The sequence below is a fragment of the Corvus moneduloides genome, chromosome 2 (assembly GCF_009650955.1).
Source record: "Corvus moneduloides isolate bCorMon1 chromosome 2, bCorMon1.pri, whole genome shotgun sequence".
Lineage (NCBI taxonomy): Eukaryota > Metazoa > Chordata > Aves > Passeriformes > Corvidae > Corvus > Corvus moneduloides.
Window position 1 is genome coordinate 50,100,430 of NC_045477.1, and position 24,370 is coordinate 50,124,799.

General features: G+C 35.8%; 1 protein-coding gene across 4 annotated transcripts in view; it reads left to right on the forward strand.

Annotated features, from left to right (window-relative positions):
- PDS5B (PDS5 cohesin associated factor B) overlaps window positions 1–24,370 on the forward strand; it is a 102,063-nt gene that overhangs the window by 29,055 nt on the left and 48,638 nt on the right. For all 4 annotated transcript variants that reach the window (XM_032099566.1, XM_032099568.1, XM_032099567.1 and 1 more), the window contains exons 6-13: window positions 597–723; window positions 7,449–7,529; window positions 9,384–9,524; window positions 17,147–17,262; window positions 18,938–19,032; window positions 21,327–21,472; window positions 22,356–22,507; window positions 24,210–24,323. In XM_032099566.1, coding sequence (XP_031955457.1) covers window positions 597–723; window positions 7,449–7,529; window positions 9,384–9,524; window positions 17,147–17,262; window positions 18,938–19,032; window positions 21,327–21,472; window positions 22,356–22,507; window positions 24,210–24,323 — 972 coding nt within the window. The remainder of the gene's footprint in view (window positions 1–596; window positions 724–7,448; window positions 7,530–9,383; window positions 9,525–17,146; window positions 17,263–18,937; window positions 19,033–21,326; window positions 21,473–22,355; window positions 22,508–24,209; window positions 24,324–24,370) is intronic.

The following is a 24,370-nucleotide window of genomic DNA, read 5'->3' on the forward strand; positions in this document are numbered from 1 at the left end:
CTTATGTTTAAATGGTATGTTTTGTATTTCACCCTGTGCCCATTACCTCTTGTTCTCTGACTGGACACCACTGAGTGTGTGGTGTTAACACAGTCTTGCCCTGTCTTCTCTACTCCCAATATCAGGTATTTAGACTTAATGATAAGTTATTTCCTAAGCTATCTCTTCTCAAGGCTAAAAAAAGATGTCAGTTCTCTCAGCCCCTCCTTCCATGAGAGCAGCTCCACGCCCTTAATCATCTTTATGAACCTTTGCTGGACTGAGTCCAGGGTATGTGTGTCCCTTTTGTGCTGGGAAGCCCAGAACTGGACACAGCACTCCAGGGGAAGTCTCCCCAGTGCTGGGTAGAGCAGAGAGATGTTCTAATACACTGTCTTTTCATGATACGGAGAGATACAGTCCTCTTACTACAGTAGGTGAATGAGGAGAGCATGAAATTCAAGGATGGTATATGCAATCAGGGAATTGATTTATAAGAGAACTTGTGATTTGCTTCTTTTATTCCTTGTTTTTTGGCATCACCACAAGGGAGTACTCTGAACAGAAGTTGTACTTTATATAGATATTACACTAAGAATTCTTGTTTTTAATTTCAGCAACGGTCATAACCAAAAAGTACACATGCACATGGTTGATCTAATGAGCTCTATCATTTGTGAGGGAGATACTGTGTCACAGGAACTTTTGGATACAGTGTTAGTTAACCTAGTGCCAGCACATAAGGTAAGACTTAGTGGCTTATGTTTTGTTTTGTTCTATTGGTTTTTTTGTAATTGTGATTTCTTGGATGTATGTGTTCAGACATGTAGATCTCATTAGGAGGATGGCTGTGGCAAATGTCTTTGTATTATCTGGATTTCTTTTAGCTAACAAGTAATTTTAATAGCCAGAAAATTCAGTCAAGTTTCATTGCTCTGATATACCTGCCATAAGCCAAGGATCGGTGATCACAGTAATCTAAAAGGTTAAATGTCATACAAATTTAAACACAGGTTTTTTTTATATGCCATCAGTGTCAGTAGAATGGAATAGAGAAGTTACATATATCCTTTGGAAAGTTTTTAATTCATGTAGTGCTGTATCAGCAGTTCAAACTAAGGTGCTGCCCTAAGTGGGAGGGAAAAAGTTGTTATGACTGCTGATTTGTTATTGGCTCTGTTGTGTTTCAGAAATGTTGGCTTGGTGTTATTGGTATGTTTCTGATGCAGCCATAGAATTAAAACTGTGTGCAGAAATAGTGGTTTCTAAAGAGCCCAAGGAATGGCTGTCTAACCTTAATGAATAATGTCATGTTAAAAAAAAAGTCTACTGTAGATGAACTAAAGGAAAAACTTCAGAACTGTGCATATGTTGTGAAACTTAAATGTTTAAAAAGCACGGAAGTCTGACTTTTTAGTTCAGGAAGCTAACTGTGTCCTACTGAAATCTCGTGGGCTACTCAATTGTAAGTTGTGTATGACAAAAAAAGATTCTGGGGAATGTATCTTTAGCTGTATTTTGGACACTTCTATTACCTTTTTTTGGTTTTTTTTTCCTTAAACTAAATTCAGGAAAGTGCTAACTATTGTAGTTTCTGAAAAGTGTAAGGTTAAGTAGTTGCTAACTGAGAGATGCTTTGGAATGCCTACTAGTGTGCCTTTTCTACAAGCCATCAATTTCAGTAAATAAATAGCACATAAATTATTTTTATATTGACAGTGAAAGACTAAATGCTTAGTATAGATCAGTAATGTTTTTTCACCACTGGAAATGTTTTAGCTGTGTCCTTCAAGGAGTCTAATACTTCTGTGCCAGGACTAGACTGAAATTTGTGTGGCTAAAGTCCAAATTTACGAAGGAAAGGTTTGGAATACAAAAAACAAAAGCAAGACTATGCAAAATACTGCAGTTTGTGTTTTCTCAGTTATTAAGAATCTATTGTTTCATTGTGTCATCTGTGTTCATCTTGATTTGACTGTACTATTTTTATGTTTCATGTTTAATAAATTGACTTTGAGTTGAAGAATTTGCATCCTGTAAGGATGTCTGTAGCATTAAAATAATTCTGTTTCATGGTGGATTTAAAATTACTGACTGAATATTTTAATAAGGATAATGTATTTGGGGGTTTGCATTTTCTGCTGCTTTTAATTGAAGTCTCTTTTTAGATAGGATGCTCATTTATAGCCTGCTTTCTAACTGAAATAGTTACATAATGTCAGACTGTATTCTGAGTACATTTACATTTGTTTTATTTTTTTTCCATACTAATGGAAAGGAGCTTCTAATATTTTTCCGTTTCATCTCAAAATCTCCACGTAGTGTTTATTTAAAATTTTGGTCCTCTGACTACTTTCTGTGGCTACCGATGTCAAGTTGGAAAAGTGTAATGAATTCAGAGTTGAGAATTTTTCCACTCTTCCATTAAGCACAAAACTAGAAGGAGAGTAAGGATTAGGTCCACCATAAAAAAAGCCCTGTGTCTTGGGTGACCTCACTGTTCAGCTGTGTGGGCTGTGGAAAAGGGAAATTGAATAATCAGAGTGGTCACCAAAAATGGCATAATGGCAGACATTGGTGTAATGGTCAGTAGGGAATCCCCAGATTTCCTAGGGACCAAACAATATTTTTGATGGAGTGGAAGGAACATAGATCTGCTTCTAGCTCAGGTTTGAAGCTGATCAGATTGAGAGATTGTTGAAGATAAAATAATTATATCTGTAGAAAGTGACACAGGCAAGTGGTGTGTTTTTAGTATGCCCAGAAGGAAGGTTGTGTATAAGAGGGAATGTGTAGTGGCCTTGTGAACTGAGTGGCTGTATTATAGAAAAGAGTTGTATTGGGTAAAAAAAGACTGAGCTCCTCAAATCTCAGTCTGTTTAATTTATCTAACCTGTGGTCTGTAAGTATGTGTTGGGAACAGAAGGTTCAAACAGCTCCTTTAGTTTTGGATCCTGGATGCTAAGCTCCAGTGGCTGAAATTCAACATTAGACAGCTTGATGCAAAAATTACGTGAATATTTTTGAGATGTAGTAATTAGTTGAGCAGTTTACAAAAGGTTAATTTTATACTACTGCCCCTTAAACCAAGACAATATTTTTCCAAAGATGAAAAATAGATATGGTCCATAGTCCTGAGTAGTAAGTGTAAAAAGCAATGGTGTTTGCAGGATGACTGCAAAAACTTGGACACAAGGAGCATACACTGGGCTCATGATGTATTATCAAATGTCTGTATACCATAAAAAGTAGTTGCTGAAGTAGTGACAACTCTAAACTGCTCTATCTCCCTTGAGTTTGTCATCCATCTGACTTGGTCAGGATAAAAGCCATACTAATGTAAACCGGAATGAAAGCAGCTGACACCAATGTCACAAAAGAGGCATGCTGGAGTGTGCACAGGCTTGCTTGACTAGTACAGCTGTCAGATAAGCCAATAAAACGGCAAGCTTAACTTGTCTGACCATGTGCTTAACTCCTAATTTTGATGCCGAATTGTTTTTTTCCTTTTGTAGTTTCTCTTCTATCACCTCTACTGAAATTATTTTCATAGGATTATATTAAGAGGGAGTGAAATTAACTGACCTAAACCCAGATAAGACCTAGAAGCATGGGAAGAGGTAGTCAGTATGAAAAGGCAAGAAAAATTAATAGTTTTCCTTTCCCTTTAATGGTCTTTTTATACTATAAAACTTTTATGGCAGACCTGCAAACAATTTACTGTTTGTGCAATGTGTTGGAAGGCAAATTGTACTTGATTTCCTTGGGTGTTTGCCAGTGTTCAGTTTTTAGCCTCTGGACTGCTACAGGGAATCCCACATTGCACATCCCACATGCTTTATGTGCCTATGTTTTAGAAAAAAATTATATTGACAATTAAATTCTTAGCTGTCTCTACTAGGAATTTGCTTAATATTTAGTGTTATCTATCTTGGCAACACTTCAGCTGAGCTTTTTCTTTGTCAGCCGTCCTTAAGAATCTGTTTACCTTCCCTAGCAGAATAAGAGACTCTCTTGGAACTGTTCTGTCTGGGGCTGTTGGATACTAATTCAACTGCTGTGCCTTTGGTAATAAGAATAAAACTGAAGACCCTTTTCAAATTCCAAGAAAAGAATATTTTAAAATGTATGCTTTTCAGGAATATTTGCACTAGATACAGATTTAACATTTGATTTTCCTCCTAAAGTTAGAAAAGAAAGGCTGGATTGGTGCTAGCTTAGTCATCTTCTGTAAAGAAAAATTAAGGGACATGCATTTGTTTTCTGTTGCCCTTTTTTATATTTTTCAGGGGATGGGTACAAGTTGTTTCACTCTCTCTTTTTAATCTGTATTAAATTGGTTATTGAGAGGTAACTGGAAAAAAATAATAGAGAAAAAGTCAAATGGGTCTGAATTTCCATCACTTCTGAACCCATTGTACAAGAACAAATGATTTCAGCTCTGTGGCTACTCCGCTGGAGAATATGGTCTATATAAATACAAAAACGTCTGTGCCATGCTGTCAGAGAGGTTGCCGCTGCTGCTGCTTCTGTCAAAAAGTAGAGGTTTGTTAAACATTCTAGAGAAAAGCAGGTATGAAAAATGAGTTGGCAATACTGTTAATGTCTTCCCAAAGTATAAAAAGCCTGAAATACCAGCAACAAATGCCTAAAAATCATGGTAGAAATTGAGACAAAGGAGAGAACTTATGGTTGACCAAGATAGTCTCTATTCAGATGTTATTGCTGGAGGTCTCCCAAGGTTTTAAAAAATATGAATGTTTATGAACACTCTTTTATGAAAGAAAACTGGAGTTTTCAGGGCAAAAGTCTGGTTCAGATGTTAAATGTAACCTCAGTTATCTTGCAGAATATTTGTGTTCTGCCGTTTCAGGGGTGTTCTTTAGTTTGCCCTTATAAATCAGTATTTATTTTGTTTTTTCCCTTCAAGATGTAGTAATTGCTAATGATTACTTTAAACAGTGTTGCCAGCTGATGACTTTGTTTCTACCCCATTCAGGACTCTAAAAACCTTATGCCTACTGGATGCTTACACGCTCCTAAAGGCATCCTGATTAAGATAATTGTCCCTGTCATGAGGTCTTTCTTAAATCTTTAAAAGATCTTGAAATACATGTCAATTTTCTTTCCGAACACATGGAAAGATTGCAGAGAGGATAATGGCTGAAGAGCTTCTCTAAAAACAGAGAAGAAATTTGTTAAATTAGGTGTTATCCTTTTAAAATTTCTCGTTCAAGAGAAGAAGTTTAAGATATCTTTGTGACTGTTGAATTAGTCAGAAGGATAGGTTAGGTTCTGTAAAAGATCTTTGAACCTACTTGGTGATGGCTGGGCTGCTTTTGTTTTCATTTTAACTAAGGCAGTGCCACTTTTGCTTGTTTCTGCTTTTATCCTGAAGCTAGAAAATGAGGAGAAAACTCTTGTGTACTTTCAAGACTACCTTAATATCGTTATTTCCAGAAAGTAGGGCCTCTGGACATTTGAGGGTCATGGCTATTGGCACTATTAAATCAAGTACCTGAGGCATGAAAAAAATAGCTAACTTTCCTTAGCCCATTGTGCTCTAGACTAATTTTTCCTCTTTAGAGCTTTTTTTTGATAGATATTTGCATTACACTTCCTTCTTACTCAGGGTTGCAAATAGCTACTTCTAGCATTTATCTTGGGAAACATTAAGTTTTGAAGTGAACTGCTGTGCAAAAGATACAAGCTGAAACTCTTAATTAATGTGAATCAGAACAGATCTGACTTTTGGAACTCTGCTGTGCTAGGTCTGCTATATAGACTTATTTTATACTAAATCAGATATTGCTCATGATCCAGAGTTCCCTCTTACCCAGGTGAAAGTGGTTTCCTTTATTTTGGTGAAGGTGAATGGTGAAGTCAAGAAGGATCAGAACAAGAATTGCAAGTGGCATACATTCCTTATTATAGTTATTTGTGCCTTTTATTTCCTGAATTATTACAACTCTGAATAACAGAAAACAAATGCTACTGGTGGAAATACCTTTTTTGTCTTGTGACCATAGAGAACAATCCAGCATGCAGTGTCTTCTCTTTTCTGGGACATGGAACAACTGTACAGTTTTGTAAAAAGACAAAAGTATTTAAAATATTAAAGTATCTTTCCAGAATTGGAATTTTTAGTCACCTTCTGTATTGGCTTTGAGTAAAACAGATACTTCAGGCATGAGTCTTTGTAGTGTTTCAAGTTCAGTCACCTGACTTAGTTCTATCACTAGGCAAGTCAAAGGCTTTTTCAGTTTGATATTATCAGAAAATGTTAATCTGTTCCCACTGCTGTTTAGAAGCCTATAGTTCTAGAGAGACTTTTTAAATTTCAGACAGTACTCTCCATATCCTCACAAATCCTTGCTTTCGTTAAGACAACTCTAAAGAGCCAAGTGTATCCAGGTAAAGAAGTACCCTGGATGTGGCAATACATCTTGTGTTTGCTTTTTATTGTGCTAAAAGAAGTTCTCTTCCTTTTATGGTGAAAAATATTTTAAAAAGGCAACCATAAACTGCCCCTTTTTACTGTTGAATTATAAATTGAATATACTGGGGGTTTTTTAAATTGCAAAGACTAATAAAAATTATGGGAGCTGTATTTTTATAGAGTTTTCTTAGCTGTTAAAATACTACATATTCTTGTGTATTGAAGACTTTTTTCTTCATTCTTCTGTGTGTTAACTCTGCGGCGGGTGTCACAAGGGCTGAGTTGCATTTTCTTCTGAAAATTTTTGAAAAATGACTGTGATGTAGAAATTGGAGAAAGGGTGTAACAACTAGAGCGTGGAGAATATGTGCAGGGAAAGGGAGAAAACAATGATAGAGCAATAACCCAATTAGACAAATGGAAGGATAGGAATGTTGAAGAGGGGGGTACATTTTTAAAATTTTTTGTATTAGTTTAGGGGTTTTTTTCCTGTAAACTGAAGTTCTAGAGTTTTTTTCTCTGACGTCTCAGACAACAGACTGAGTATCTTTGCATGGTATGATGCAGAGCCTTTGGTGGTGGTGCACAGGTGGGTGCTTGATGCAAGGACAGAATTGCACTTTCTGTATTCCTGTTCAGAGTCTTATTTCTGTGGTGACTATAAATGCCTCAGTGTTGCTTTGTATCACTTTCCTGATTTTTGGGGAAACTGATAAAGAGGAGCAGTAAAATGCAGACACTGAGTTCACTGAGCATCAGTTTTAGATGTACAACTGAAAAGTAAGCCTTCATTTGCCAGGAAAGAGGTTTTTTTTCTTTTTCGCAGTAGTACCAGTGGAGACTACAAAGCTTTGTTTGGAGTAGCTTTGTTTTTACTATATTATCTTTATTACTGAAAATACGAAAAGAACAGGCTATTTCCTTAATGCATTTACCAGTACATGATGGCTTTTAATTCTTGGATTTGTTTTTAGATTAATGCATATGCTTATAATTCTTCTGGTTTTTCATTTGTTTGTTTTTCCCCCAGAATTTAAACAAGCAAGCCTATGATTTGGCAAAGGCTTTACTGAAGAGGACAGCACAAGCAATTGAACCATACATTACTAATGTAAGTTAAGCCTGCAAACAAATATGGAAATCAATACTTTCTGTAACTGAAGTGTGTTATAAAAAGAATGAATTGCACACTGTCAAACAGGGCTGAAAAATAACTTTTTATGGGTTGTGAATTTTCTTTGAGAGAATGATTGTATTAATGAAGCGCTGCATAACCTGTCCTTTTGAGTCTAATTCGTTGCCATATAGAAACTACTAAGTACTTAATACTTGTGATTTGTGAAATGCAGTGGATAATTTCCTTTCTACTGTCTTGAAAGACCTTGAGATTGAATCCTTAGAGTCATGGGAAGTCACTCTAAAAGTGAATAATAAAAGTGTATTTATATATATTGTTCTGATAAAAATATATAAATGCATTGTTTCTGTAGCAAAATTCATCTTTTAGGGAGGAGGTAAGGCTATTCAGAGCTAAGAGAATTGAAGATAGAACAGAATTTTAATGCTGTTATCACAGAAGTAGAAGAGGAAACAATCTAAGGATAGTAAAGAAGAAAACAAGTGGATTGAGAATTATAGCAGAGTTGAATGTAGACACCATAGACACTGTAATAGAAGAGGGATGAGGGGAAGTAAAGATCAGAGAGAAGTATGCTCTAACTTGAATTGTGTGATAGGAAAAAATATAACACTTTTTCTTTTTTAAGCAGTTGAGGATTTAGCTGGTCTTATGGCATCTATCCAAAACCTCAGGAGCTTGAAAACAATAGAAAACCTTCAATGCTTTCTGTTACTTTCAGACTTGTAACACTTAGAAAGTGGGTACCTCCTAAAATTTTAAAAAATCCTCAATAAAAACTCTTACTTCAGACCTGCCATTTGGGAAGGTGTTGCTACATAGGAATGTGTTTTTAATGCTGTTCATCTGTAAGGTTAGATTACAAACTGGGTGACATTTTCTGAGTTTTGAGGAAGTCTGTACAATAAGAATCTTCCTTTAATGGGAAGGATGCACATGGAGTCTTCTTTTATTTGTTTCCCACAAGGGAGAATTATTATGCGGTTTTGAAAATTTTCTTTCTTGAAATACATTAAAAACACAGTATCAGTTAGCTTTCTAACCAGGATTTCTAACATTCAGGCAACGCTGAATCCAGAAAAGCAAAACATTTCTTCAAGACAATCTTTAACTTACAATAAGATGAACTATGTTTTATATATATATATCTATATATATCTATATATATATAGATCTATCTATCTATCTATCTATCTTACTCTTCAGTTGCTTCTTACCCATCTGAGAGGACGAAGTTGAAAATAATGCAGAAATATTTTCTTTAATGAGAAGTGTGAAGTTTCCCTCAAATATGTCAAGTTTACCAAGAAGGAAATAATTGCTTTACAGTTGCATTATGCTGCTTGTAAATACAAATTCTGGAACAATCAGTTATTAATTCCTATGCTTTTACTTTCAACTCCTTAACCTGTCAGATGTGTAGTGTAGTAATTAGCCAGTTGTTTCAGCCTTGCTTTAAATGTTAGAATACTTTTGAAATGATGGTTCTCAATAGTGAAATAACTCCGAATATAGTCTTATTATAAAAAGATGTGATGCACTGAAGCTCCTTTAAAGTTATGTTTCTTAAATTATTTGTAGGCGTGCGGGGGTAAACATCACATTTAATGTGTTTTCCTTTATGTGTAATACTTCATATGAGACGATATTTTAAGACTTCTGCTACAGAATTCTGATCTGTGTGTGCTACCCTCCATTCCTTTTTTTTTGGTAGTGAAATTAATGTTGTAGGATGAAAAGTGATTAAATGTTTTAGGATTTAGTACAGGATTTAGAAGAGAGCATGTATACTCTTGTTGTTGATGTGTAATCTGTTTTATTTTCCAGTTCTTCAATCAAGTCCTCATGCTTGGTAAAACATCAATTAGTGACCTGTCAGAGCATGTGTTTGATTTGATTCTGGAGTTATACAATATTGACAGTCACCTCTTGCTTTCTGTTCTACCACAGCTCGAATTCAAACTTAAGGTAAACACTTTCTATCCTTTCTATATATTTGAAACATGTATGCTTTGACCATAATTTTGTTGTTTTTTTTTTTTTTTAATGACAAGTTCTTCAAATTATTTGGCAAATAAAACAAATAATTATATGTAAAATTTAGCTCCTCTGAATTGTTTAAAGGAAAACCCATAAAAACCCTCAAAAATGTAATTTAGCTTCACATGTGTTAACCTACAGTGCATGTGTGTATATATTTGGGATTTGGTTGGTAGATGGTTTTGGCTTGTGTCTTTTAAGCAATAACTCCATTTTTTGGATGACTTGAGAATTTGCCCTGTTTTATTTCTGGGTTTACTGTATTATTTATAGTGAAAGACCTAATATTTTGAATATATATATACTGACAATTCTGTCCAAATAGTAGGTCTGTGGCAGGTATAATCAAAGAACTGGAATGCATCAATATGTCTTGTAGTAATTGCTGCAATGACTTACAATTTTTCAGGCTTACTTCATATGTCTGGACGACAGCTGATGCTAGCTATTTATTTTAATGGGTATTTTTCTTTTTGACTTCCTTTTCAAAGTGTCTCCATCACTTGGACAAATGCAATATAGCAGTTGGTTCTCCCTTTATTCTGCACTGCTTTTATTCTATCTGTGATTCCACAGGGTTTCTGTGAGGAGTGTGATTAGATTAGTATTACCACGTTTGTATGTGATCTGTTACTAAACTGGAGAGCTAATGTACAATGGGCCACTTGTAAGTTAGCATGTATTTTTATTACAGAGGACAGATTTTAGGTTTATAGCACCTTTGGCCTCTTTGTATTGTAATATTTATTATCATAGTGGCTTGTTCCTGCCTATTACTTTTTCCTAATGTTGCTAGGCAGGCATACTACACTTGTTGGATGAGGGGTTTTAAAAATGCTTTTATCATTCCATTCACATTTCCGAGAGAAGTAGGGTTCAATTTACTGCTTGCTCTCTGTGTATTCAAAGAAGACCTTTTTCATCCTTTAATTCCTATTCCTACATATGGCAAACAATTATCATTCTCACCCCAATAAAAACAGTACTGCTGGAGGTGTTATTCAGGATATTTGATCTTACCTGCTGCTATATCCTTTTTCATACTGTATAATTGTAGTACCTTTCCCAACTTTAAGTCCCCTGAAATCTGCAGGTTCTTCAATTGTCATCCTACTTGTTCATTGACTCATATTTCATGATTTCAATACTGATGTCTTTTTTGTTTTGTGTTGTTGCCTCTTTCCCCACCCTAGGAGAATTTCTGGTCTCTTTATTCAGCTGGCTGATTTCAGCCCTAAGCATTTCCATGTTTTCTTTGTACTTCTTAATTTACAACACATTTTTTTCATGTTTGCATTTCTGTTCTTTGTTTAGTGTGCTCTTTTCAGATGATGTACATGTATTTTGTTGCTTTGTCTCCTTCATCCTTAGTGTAGTTCTCACTGTGGTCTGAACTCTCAAGGGTAAGTGCTTGACGTCTGCAAGATCCAGTTTAACAATGTTTCCAGGAGATATGTAGGTTTCTAGAGTTACATTCTTACTACTGTTATTCCTTGATGTCTTCTTGAACTCAATATAGTTTGTAGCTATTCAAAAGCATTGTAATCATCTTCTTACTCCTGGTGTGTGTTTTGATATTTTACTTATAAGAAAATGTAATATATGCCTGTTTTGTCCCATTGGCTGTCAAATGATCCATCTTTTAAGGAAGCAAAAAAGTACCTCTATTTGGAATAGGATACACCTGGGTTAAATTTTGAGATGCTAGAACTGGTTTCCCGGAGAAGTTGGTGCTTCATCTCTGGAAGTGTTTAAGGCCATATTGGATGGGGCTTTGAGCAGCCTGGTCTAGTGGAAGATGTTCCTGCCCACAGCAGGCGAGTTGAAGGATGTCCTTAGAAGTCCCTTCCAACCCAAATCATTTTATGGCTCTAAATGAGTTGAGGGGTCTTTAAGATCTTTCTGTGGTGAGAAGAGTATTTTGAAGATAAGTGTTCTAAAATATTAATGAAATGTAGTCACCCTGTGTTTTTTTCTGAGATCAACACAAGTTTATTCTGTATGCAGACTTGCCAGTGATGATTAAATACTTTCCACTCCAACAATAGCTTTAGCTTTATTGTAAACAGCAGCAGCTAGTGTCAAACATCTTTTCATTTAGTTCCAGGTAAATAGCTCATTAGTGGGTTGAGAAGAGAGTGTGATTTCAATGAAACTCAGAGTGTTTATGGTTGAAGACAGCCAATTTTTCTGTTGCTTTGAGTGAAAAGAAACTGGACACTAGTAACCCTGTTAAGCTTGATGAGGCCTTGGGTCAGGTGGCTGGTAAAGGAAAATCATGCGTGACAGTCCATACTGAAAATTGGGAGAGAGGAGTTGTCTTTTTCAATAAAGGTTAATTAAAATTAACGATACAATAGCTAACAACTTTGGTGAGCCCTGCATATCATTCAGGGCTTGACTCGGTGATTTTGTCTTTTCTGGATTTGGCACATGGTCCTGTGTCTCTCTGTATGCCCAGTTAAGGAGCCTTGTCCTTCTGAGCTCACTTACCATGGACTACTAGGTATTTAAATAAAAGTTTGTAAAGTGTATTTAGATCAAATACATAGCTTCACAGGAACATCCAGCTTTTATGCTATGAAATTATCTGATATGGCTCTTGAATCCACAGTTGTGATAAAAGAAGGCAAATACTAGAGGCAAACACTCAAGTAATGCTTATGAGGTAGTGGGACAGTTAGTGTATTCTAAGATGTCATATTGCTGCTTTGCTGCTAAGATTTGTATTATTCCTTAGCAAATGATCATAGAATACCACGTTGAAAGGGACCTCAAGGATGATGTAGATAAAATTTTCTTGGCAAAAGCAAAGTCTAGACAAAATGGCCCAGCACTCTGTCTAGCTGGATCTTAAAATGTCCTATATCGGGGAATCTACTGTTTCCCTGGGGAGATTATTCCAATGGCTGATTGACCTCATGGTGAAAAACTTTCCTCTTGTGTCCAGTGTTGAAGAAAAGCTGTGATTGTCTGAACAACTGAGTTGTGGAGATGTGCCAGAATGATCTCATTTTGCATGCATTGAACACACGGAATGGGTCATTTTATCTGTGCTTTACAAAGACAAATTGAATAATTTTCTCTGTGTTCTTGAAAATGTACATTTCTGTTTAGTTGGCTTCAAAAGCAGTAAGTGATAACAAATTTTGGCCAGGTGAAGTACACTTGTGGTAGACTTACCTGAGCAAGACATCAAGTGTTCTGGCTCACTTGAAAGCTGAGGTGCAGGCTTGGTTTCAGGTGTAAAATTGGCAAGTTCTGCATGAAATTGAATGGATTCCTCCTGGTATCAGCAGTGTTAACTCTAGTTGCATATTCTGTACATGAAACAGAATTTCTGTGTAATGCCTTATTTCTTTGCTTCTAAACATTTAGCCTTGAGAAAGAGGCTCGAGGGAGACCCTATCACTGTACAACAACCTGAAAGGAGGATGTAGGAAATGGGGGGGGTTGGTCTCTTCTCCCAGGTAATAAGTGACTGGACCAGAGAAAATGACCTCGAGTTGCACCTGGGGAAGCTTAGATTTGATATTAGTCAAAAATTCTTCACTTAAAGGGTTGTCAGGAATTGGAACAGGCTTCTTAGGAAGTGGTGGAATCACCATCTCTGGAAGTTTGGAGAAGGCAAGTGGATGTAATAGTTTCTTTGTAAACATGGTGGTGCTTGATTAATGGTTGGGCTCAAGAATCTTAAAGATTTTATTTTTCCAACCTTTACGACTCTGTGATCCTATGGTTTTGTGGCATGTTTTGAAAATGAAGTGATGATGATTTTCCCCTAACCACCAAGTAAGCTTCACTGAGCCATCTCCACTGCCTTCCAGTTGACTGGGCTGCCTTGTTCCCAGTCTCTGTGGCTGATGGGTGTTTGAGGATGTAAACAAACATCTTTGAGTTTGTGACTCGTTACCTGAGGGGATCCAAATCTCTTGCTCTCCATCTGCATGACATTTTTTGCACTCTTTCTGTCAGGAAGCCTCCTGGTTTATCTTCATGGGTTTAGGGTTGTAGACTGTCTCTCTGAGTGGGGGTAAAATCCACAGGCTTTCCCATCAGAGACCAAATAAGTTTTTGACCATGTGTAGAGGGGTTAAAAGACTCTTAGTATGAAACTTGTGACAGAGTTTAGGTGCCTCAGTAATACTGTTGAACCTACTTACTATTTGGGATGTAAACGATGTGGCCACCTAGTGTTCAAGCACCTTGCCATTTTGGTACAACAGTGAAGACACAGGTAAAGGCTTTCTCCCTGTGCCACTCCCCCTTCTCCCCCCAAGTAGGGCAGAAGTTTGAAAGGGGACACAGGCTCAGCAACAAAAGGTCAGGGAAAGGAGGAGGAAAGGATTATGTTTGTGTTCATGCTGTTTGTCTTCCCAAGAGTGCACTTTGCGAGTGGAGACCCTGCTTTCCAGCAGGTGCCGGGACATCTCCCTGCCGATGGCAGGTAGTGAATGAAATCCTCTTTTTGCTCTGCTTGCCTACACAGCTTTTTCTTTACCTATTAAACTCTTGTTATCTTGATCTATGGGCCTTTTAACTTCCCTTCTCTTCTCTTCCCTTCCCTTGCTCTCTGTGTTGGAGAGGAGAGTGAGAGAGGGGCTGGGTGAGTGTTTGGCTTTTGGCTGGGGTCAACCTGCCACACCTCTGTAGATTTATGTAAAGAAAAAGCTCCTGTGTTCTCAGGTGGCAGAACTCTGTTGTTAAGCTCTGTGAGAGCTATGTGAAATCATGGTTGCTTCTTACTAGTAATTTGGTTTTTTGCCTGATTTTGCAAAGGAGCCTGGGGAATTAACAGGAGAATGAGCACTGATATTCATTTAACTTAACCTGTTCTGCGAGGGTCAGTAATTTGTGCCTGATCTTGGCATTTTAAGGTGCCGAGTTTAGAGATCCAGTACTGAAGCATTATGGGTTCAGGAAGGAGCTAACTATTATTGTATAGGTCAGCTTGTAGAAGAAACTGCAGAAAAGGAAATTTTTTCAAATTTCATATTTGAATTTTAGAAATTTCTGTTACAGACAGCAAATAACATTGTAATGTTCAGGAGAATGGAAGGCTCATCAATAGACTGTTTTGGAAATAATTGTCATGGGATTTGGGCTTTTATTTTACTGTCTTACTCTAAACCAAGAGGATGTAATGAATAAAATCAATAAAAGGTTGACTTCTTATTTTGGAGCTGCCTTTCTTCCTGGATATGGGAATTAAAATTTTCAAAAGTTTTGGGTTATGTGTCCACTTCTTATTCCCAAATGTCCACAGATCCTGAGTGCTGCCTATTCTTTTGGACTCAGCAGTGGTAACAATCTGACTGGCTTCAGCTGCTGTAACTGACAGACTCAAATGTCTAGGCCAAGGAGCAGCTTTGGCTGTGTGCTGGGAGCATGTATGGGGAACTGAAAATATCCATGTTCAGTGTCAATTTGTATTAACAAGTCATGATAGAGCACTATTAGAGTGCTGAATTTCCCTAAGAGGTGAAGGGTGTGACTCTTCAAGTACACAATGTCTCATAGAATGGAGAAAGATAAAGATTTTTTCAGAGTTTGAGACCCCTTTTTTTTCACCCTCGGAAAAAGAGTGGAGACTAAAGTAGAATAAAGGAGAGAGACTGTAGCAGCAGTGCATTCATTCAATAAGAAGTACAGGGTTTTTTTTTGTTACCCCTAGGAGTGTATATAACCATGTTTCAAGGAAGCCAACATCAGGGCACAAAATTTAGAAAGGACCAAATGATTATACGCCAAGGCCCATAATCACAAATATTTGTTGTTTTTACGACAGGACTAGAAACACAAGTAGGTTCTCTTATATTTGGATTAGTGGCTGATACAGCAAAAGCTTCTTCTGCAACTAATTCATTAAGGATATTTTAGGGTTTTGTTGTTTTGTGGGTTTGTTTTCTTTTGTTTGGTTGTCTTTTTCCCCTCTATATTTCTGGCTTATAATTAAGTAGTTGAATGTTTAGTGTGCTCCCAGCTCTTCCACCCAGCTCCTTCCTTCTACCTTCTGGAGTGTCTTGCTCTGAGTTTGTGTTGGTTATCTAAAACAATTCAGAGATGCTTAATATTTTTAATGTTTTGTTTGTTTAAGCAGGAGTGGATAGGACATGAATCATGGAGGTTGGACTAATGTAGGCAAAAAAAAAATTAGAAGTTCTTAACCATGGCCCACAGAATAAGAATTTGCAGTATAATGGGCTGAAACTCATTAAGAAAAAACAATATCATTTATTGCAGATTAAGAGGAGGTGGTTGTAGAATGCTTTCAGTAATGTCAATTTGAATGTTAATTGGAAAAAATAGTCAAATGCAAAAAAATATTAATGATTTGCTGTTAATGCTTCAAATACTTAAGTGTATTCAAGAGAATGAGTCTTTTTTAATGTTATATATCACTGTTAGAAATTAATTCAGCCTTATTTTTCTTGCTCTGTTACTTTAATGATTTTACAAATGCTTTTACTGTTCTTAGGATTCTGAATTAAAAAGACTTGCTGGCAAACATTTCAGCCCTTTTATGGTATTGAGTCAGGAGAAATAGTTTGTCTCAAACTGTGGTGTTGTATAAAAGAACTCTGACAGCTATTGTGCTCTTATTTCTTGTTCACGTTCAAAAGGTGATGCTGAACTTACAAGAATTCAAAGATGCTGGAAAAAAGCAGTATTTTGCACAGTTCTTATCTTTTACCAGAAAGCAACCTGGTAATAATAAGGGATTAATAATACCTAATTAATATAAATTAATTTTAGCTACTCCTTTGTCAAGGAATTCTTGCAACTGATTGGGTTTTCTCCCTTTTCTTTAATAAGCAAAGGAAAAAAAATTGGTGAACAGTAAGTACATGCTAATATGGTAGCATAGATTTCCGAAGTATGTATGAAGGTTCACATACTGTGTGTTGTATTAAAGAATGTAATGCAAAACAGTGATAAAACAAGGCCTTCTCCAGTACATTTTCACTATCATTGTTAGGGCTAATATTAAATATAAATGGAAGACTATCTGTTGTATCTCAGCAGTTTTGAATACAGGACCACATCCTGTGGAACTCAGATCTTGGGTACTTAATCTGATGTTCTCTAGAAACTTGTATCCTGGAAACTGTTATTTTTAACTAAATATTTTTAATTAAGCAATTAAGCACTGTTCTATAGAACTGTAAACCTTTATGTGCAGAAAAGCATAGACTGACTTTTGTAAGTTTTGTGTTGTGTCTGAATTTGTACAGACACATATCAGATTTCCTAACAATCAGTAACCTTTAAGTAAGTGTTAAAAATAGATATTTTTCACCAGGCTTTGGTCACAACATTTTTTGTCTCTACCTTGTTTTTTGTTTTCTGTTTTATTTTGTTTTCTCAAAAAAATAGTGAAGGGTTTTTGTCTTGAGATAGACATTTGTATACACGAGAAGTCTACTGATCTGTATTGTGATATTTCTAGAAATATGTAAGTGTATCAGTGGAAAAACTGCACAAAACAGAACTCTGTTTTTTGGGGTAGTTTTCCTTTTAAATTTTAAAATAATCTGTTCATTTTCCAGAGCAATGACAACGAAGAACGTCTGCAGGTTGTAAAACTTCTAGCAAAAATGTTTGGGGCGAAGGATTCGGAGTTGGCATCTCAAAACAAACCACTTTGGCAGTGCTACCTGGGGAGGTATATTCTGGTTTAGTTCCCTGTCTAGGGAGGAAAAACATTTAGTGAAGGAAAATTCAGCTGGTTTGGTTTTTTTTTTTAAAGTGACACAGCTAAGCGTGAATTCCTTCCTGCTGCTCTATCTGAAATCTGACAGATCATGTGAAAGCAATTTAAAATGTATCTTCCACATCTGTCATTCTGCAGAATGAACATTTACGAATCATCTCCCTAAAGTTCATTTTTTTCAACTAGCTTTATTGCCATTGTCAAGAAAAACGAATACTTTATTGTAATTTCTTCACAAGTGAAACTGTTTGATGATGGATAATTCTAAAATGGCATCAAATGACATTTTCAGTATCAGGTGATATTAGAACTGCTTTTGAGGCTTTTATGTACAGTCTTTGTGTATGAGTTTCAATTTTTTTTATGGTAGGAGTACCTTAAAAGTATGTAGCATTCACAATACTGCAAACATACTTTTGTTTTTGAAATATTCTGCCAGTTTGAGATAGAAAATATAGCTGAAGCTTGTAGTCAGGAGAAACTTAAATTAGGCTACTATGAAGAAAATATTTTTGATTTGAGTAAAAGAGGATAAATTCTTGAATTTATTACAAATGCCATAGTTTATAATGTAGCATTCAATCATATCAAAATCAGAGTCCTCAAGGAAATGCTACTTTTAAGAGTGCAAGAAACTTAGTTGAAGCAAGGTATTTTGCTTGAAAGTATATAACTATTTAAAACATGGAATGTCATCAAAAAATACCACATCTAATTGGGCACAGAGGAAAAGGCTTCATTGTCTTACAATGTCATTATGTGCAGTTTATTTACAATAACTGTTTTCAACTGGTTATGAATCACATTTATGCATTTACTACTACTGAAGATTTTCACTAAGTTATAATAGCTGTGTTATCGAAGGAGGCATTCTTAAAAATCTCTTGACCTGGCTTTTACTAAAACAGTTATTCCTTAAAATCTATTTTTTTGATAAATAAGCATTTTGACAGCAACGGTCTTCTAAAATTACATTTTTAATTTATTTCAAACCAAGTGTTTTGAGGATAGCTTGAAAATGCATTTAATTTTGAAAGTGTTGTCTGTAAATAATTAAATCAACAGTTTTGTTATAAAATTACTTACATGAAAATTAACAATGAGAAAATACTAGTTTTCAAACATCTAATTTAATTCAGTCTTTCAAAAGGAAATCTTATTCTGTGATCCATCTCAAAAGAAATGTGTAGTAGACTAGATGTGCATGTTTGTTATCTGTCATACAGTATAATGAGGGAATGAATGTCACAGTCATAAAATTTTGAGTTTCTGATACATGGTTCATGGTTAATTATGGGTAACATTACAGAAAAGGAATTAAAATGTATCACACATCTTTCTAATAAATAGGTTTTTTTGTCTGTCTGGGAGTTTTTAAGGTGTACCTGGAGAAGGTATTTCTTTTCATGTTCAGAACATGAATTAATAAATGAGCATGAGAATTTTTTCTTGAGCTAAAGACAGTCTACTTAATACTGTGAAATTAGAGATGCTGTATGCACGTAACCATACATGGGAAGCATAAAAAATACTTTCAGAAGTATTTGATATTGTGTAGAAGTGAACATATTGCTTTGATGGAAGTGGAATTTTTGTTGTTGTAATGTATTTTCTTGTTTGTAACTAGGTTTAATGATATCCACGTACCTATTCGCCTTGAGTGTGTCAAATTTGCAAGTCACTGCCTTATGAACCATCCTGACCTGGCAAAGGACTTAACAGGTATCAGTTTTATTATAACATTAAAATACCACTTAAAGTCTCCTGGAGAAGTCAAGAAGGCCAGTTGTAATCCTAAGTAATGCTGTCGGATGTTGTGGAGGACCTAACTGATGTTGGAGTTCTAAGCCAAAGTCCCTGCCTTCAGTGTTGCTTCTCAGGCTGAGGGGATTGTACACTAAGAATGCCTTAACCAGAGATCTCTCTCTCTCCCTCTCATACCGTAGTTACATTCCCAACTCCTGCTGAAATTAAGCACCATGGGATCAGATAAAGCAGTCTGCCTAACCTGATGGTCCTGGCATTTATTAATTAGGGTGCAGAGGGGAGACTTAAGTTCCACAAAGCTGGAATGTTTAAGTCTTACACAGCCACTGTCTAAAACATGAAAACAGTCCTCATAGCTGTGACCACAGCTTCACAATTCCACCTCCTTCAGATCGAACACAGCCTGTAATTCAAGACCTCTGTAGGAAGTAGGCAACTGGCATCAATGGAAGCATTTAGTATTTGCTGCTCCTCGTGTCATAATAAAAAAAAAGTGTAATTAATGAGAATTGGTTGATTTGCTCTGGAGACTGTATCTTCCCCTGGTCAATAAACTACTTGTAGTTTTTTTGAGGCAATATCCTTGTCTAGTTGGTCTAAGGAGGGAGTTTAAAGGACTGTAAAGTGCATGGGATTGCTCTCCTGCTTGCTGAGCATTTGTCAAATTGGACACAAATAGAGACAAGCTGGAGTCATCCTGTAGTTGCAGTGTTATCCAGAGATTAGCTCAGTTGGCTGGCGCATGGAACACCATGGTTGTAGGTTTGATCCCCATATGGGCCATTCACTTAAGGGTTGGACTTGATGATCCTTGTGGGTCCCTTCCAACTCAGAATATTCTGTGATTCTGTATTGTTAAGTCAGCTTAAAAAACCCAAAAGGTTCTGGATCCTTCCTTAATGGAATGGTAAAAATATTTTCCCTTTTGATTATCAGAATTATATTTTCAATATTTCTTTTTCTTTTTTTCACACTGCAGAAAGACTTTGTGCCCCCTCTAATGGTATCCTCTGGGAAATGTAATTTTGCTTGCCCCTCCTCTCTCTCCCCACAGTGCTTATCAAAGTCAAATTGTTGAAAAGTTTCTCTGGCTCACTGGTATTGGACATCAGAATTGTTTTGTGCAATGGCAGTATTTTTCATTTTTTTTTAGTTTATATTCCTGTGAAACAATAGGTTTTTTTAAAAAGGCTTATTTGGATTTAAAATTTCATAACCTCCATAACTGCAAAGTATTATTTTGGAGTGTGTTCTTTTGACACTTGGGCTGATTACCATTAATGCCAGTGTTTCAGATGAGACTTGAAAATTCTCACTGGTCATTGAACAGTGATAAGAGAACAGTAACCTCTGGTTATTTCATCCAGAGTAAAGTGTGAATTTACAAAGTTTCCTGAAGTCCTCAGTGTTGCACTGATATATGCAGTGTACTGCAATCTTAACTTCTGTGTGCCTGTTCCTACCCTTTTGTGCTTTTAAAATAACCTCAAATACAGCTAAAAAGATAAATGAGCTTTGCCATTTTATTTGCCAGCTTTCTAAAATGACAATAGGTAGCTAACAAATTTGACGCCTAAAAGCAGAAGTTTTAGTGTTGATAGTGTAAGATTAGTGGTATTAGCAAATAAGTAGCAGTGTGCCAAAATAATCTAGAAAAATTGTTTTAAGTTGGATAAACTAGGATGTGTCTAAGTAAGCTTTATAGTTGGAAGTATCTCTTGATTTGTCCCTGCTCACAATGCTTATGTGGCTTATACTGTCAAGTATTCCTAGAGCAGGTGAACTAGATTCCTTGTGGATAATAAGGAAATTGTGAGTGGCAGTGCAACTAATGTGCTCTAGGAGCCAAAAGGGATGGAATCTGCAGGAAGAGAGTAGCCTCTAGCCTGACGTAAGAGCTTAAAATATATATAATGTAGTTAGCAAGTTCTCAAGCAGTGTCTTATTCTGCTCTACAGATCCAGTCCTGCTTGGCTATAATAGTTGCAAATGTATACATAGTGTAACTACTATAAGAAAGAATTAAAAAAAAAAGTAACCACATAATTCTTATTTCAATGATGCCAGTAATGTAAGTATTTGGTATTCTAAGCAAATACAAAGTTTTACTGACATTCCCGTTAGTCTTGGAGCATACTGTTTGTTTCTTGATGCTGATGTTTCAAACAGAAGAAAATAATTTTTCCATTTCTGTCTAGTGAGGAAAGTAGCTAAAGTTGTATACTTACACTTACTCATTTTTCCCTCAGAATATCTGAAAGTAAGGTCACATGATCCTGAAGAGGCCATACGGCATGATGTTATAGTATCCATAGTTACTGCTGCTAAAAAAGATCTTTTGCTTGTCAATGATCACCTGCTCAATTTCGTCAGAGAAAGGACACTGGACAAGCGGGTAAGACATAATTAGCATTAATAAGGGCTGTGTGTCACACTTCTAAACTGTACTAGTCAGCTTTCTTAAAATCAGCACTTCTAAAAAATGCTATACTGATTTTAAAATTACAAATGAAAACCAATCTATTTAGTGAGGTAGTTTCTTCCCATGACTATAATGCTACATTTTTCATTGTGCTGTGTTTTATTTAAGGTGATATGATTTAAATAATTAAATTGGCTGCAGCACAACAATGTTGTTCCAGTTGTCCAGTTCTAGTAAAACTTTTAAGTCAAAGAGGACCCTTGTAAAAAATTCTAGCATTTTTCTTAAAAAATTTTTCAAGCAGGTTTCAGAATGTACTATATTTAATTGTAGATTACCTGCTTTTAATTAGATCATTGAAAGACTGCAAATCAGTGTAATAGCTTTCAAATTTGAATAGTCTTGAATGTTAGTTTAGCTCTGTTGCATTATTTGGTAAAATTTATGAGGTTTCCTGTCTCTTTTAAAGCATAGTAAACCAGTTTGTTGATGGCAAACTTCTAAAATTAACGCCTACTGTGTTTTTTTTTTATTTGGTGACATGCTTTTCCTTGTTGCAGCGATAACACAATCGCAGATACAGAGTGTGAGAAAGGATGTTGGCTAAATCTGTAATAATTCTAAATGCAAGAGGTATACTTAAATGGTAGTTACTGGTGTTGAAAGGTTTAGTGTAACAGATATGATGCAACATATGTCCTAATGAGAAACTGTTGCACTTAGGACTCAATTTAACTTTTTTGCCAATTAAATTATGTTATTTTGATGTTGAATATGAAATACCTACCAAATTCTGCAGTCTTTTCAAACTTTGAGTTTTGAACTGCTAAACTGGCTGCTATTTCTTTTTCTCAAGTGGAGAGTGAGGAAGGAAGCTATGATGGGACTTGCACAGATATACAAGAAATATTCACTGCAATCAGAAGCAGGAAAAGAAGCTGCAAAACAGATATCATGGATCAAAGATAAGCTTCTGCACATATATTATCAAAACAGTATTGATGACCGGTAAGCTAGTTGTAAAAGCTGGGTGATTCAGAGGCTAAGTGTTGTAACTTGTTAGAAAGATTTGTTTTTCCTTTGTGCTCCAGTGCTGATGAGAAGGAGGAATCTTGATAATCCTGTACATTTTGATTCAGTGCATAATCTTAAATAGCTGTAGCCAAATGTTGTCCTGTGTTGTTTTCTTCTACTTTATTTATTTCTTATTTTAAGGCCCAGAGTGGTTCCAAAGGGTGAGATACATTGGAATATTTCAAAAGTTTTGGCTGTACTTTGCCACTGCTTCTGTAAAGGGGATTTTTGTTTAAATTTCAGTAACTTGTTGATTTTTATGTTAAAATTTAGTAAGTGAATTTGCTTAAATGATGTTGATTTAGATTTGTGTGTTGTTTCTGTATGTTTTAAAGATAGGACGTGTAGTGATAATGGGCAAGCCATCTTACTCTGCAGAGAATTAGATTTCTGTAGTACAGTAGTTGTGAATTAGACCTGTGTCCTGGATTTGTGGTGAAAGCAGTGCCTCTGTCATACTTTGTAGCCTTGTATATGGTTGTTGGTATTGAAAAATAGATGGTTGCACATGGGGAACTAGTTTGGGAACAAGTCTGCCTTGACTAATCAAGGTCATCATGTTGGCTTTGGAAATGAGCCTTCACAGCATGTTGAGATATAAATGGCATTGCAAACCTGTACAAGTCTTTTCAAAAATTCAAAACCTCAAAAAGTTTCCTTCAAAACAAGTAGTTATTTCATGGTACCCTGGAAGTGGACTGTCTGGATCTTTAGATCCAGTGTTACCCACTGATGTTTTTTTTAAACTTTTTAAACTAGCTGGGTTTCGGTTTTGATCACCTGCTCCAACTGTGCACAAAGAATTTTTTTTTTGTCTTCCAGCATAAACATACATGATTTTTTTTTTTACCTATTTGCTCCATTCTTTAATACTGATCACAGTACAACATATCCTTGATTTCCCTTTTTTTTGTTTTGGTTTGGTTTGGTTTGGTTTTGGTTTTTTTTCCCCTCAATCTTTTCTAGGTAACTGTCAGGTCCAAACCTCTCTCTTCTCCTGTTTCCAAATAAGGAGCTTCACGTTACACAGAAGCTTTTAATAATTCCCTTGGGAATATACCTGCATTTTTATTGTGGAAGCAAAAACATGGGTTAGACTCCGCCCATGGGGAAGGGGCCAGGGAAGGGTGGAAGGAAGTCAGCTCCTTCTAATTAGTATCTGAATTCTCCTTCTGGGCTTCATGACATTGTGTGATATAATCAACATGATATCTCTTTTTTTATAAGTGTTATTATTAGTAGTATTATTTTAAGCCAATTAATTTGGGTCAGTTCATGAATTTACCCCAATACTGACTCGTAGTGAAATTAAATGATAACATTTTATTGGGTTGATAATTAATATCTTTCTCCAAAATTGTTTGGTTTCTTCTAGATTAATACATCTGATTTTGATAATGTTATCTGTTAAATCTCGTACTGCCAGCATTAGCATTGCATTTTCTATAATGACCAATTTCTGTTTAATTTATGTTGAGTTATGTCAATTAACTTGACCTTTAGGTTTTTGAATATCCCCATCTTTTTATACAACAACTGATGTCTAGATAGGTCTGAGAATTTTTGAATTGATGTTTCAACAATTCCAGGCCATATTCCTCCTGCACAGTTTAAGTTTCTTAATCCTGTCTTTCAGGTTGCTTGTTGAACGCATTTTTGCTCAGTACATGGTCCCTCATAACCTGGAAACAAATGAACGAATGAAGTGTTTGTATTATCTTTATGCGACACTGGATTCAAATGCTGTGAAGTATGTACTGCTTTTTACTACTTGCAAAATAATTTTTAATACAAATA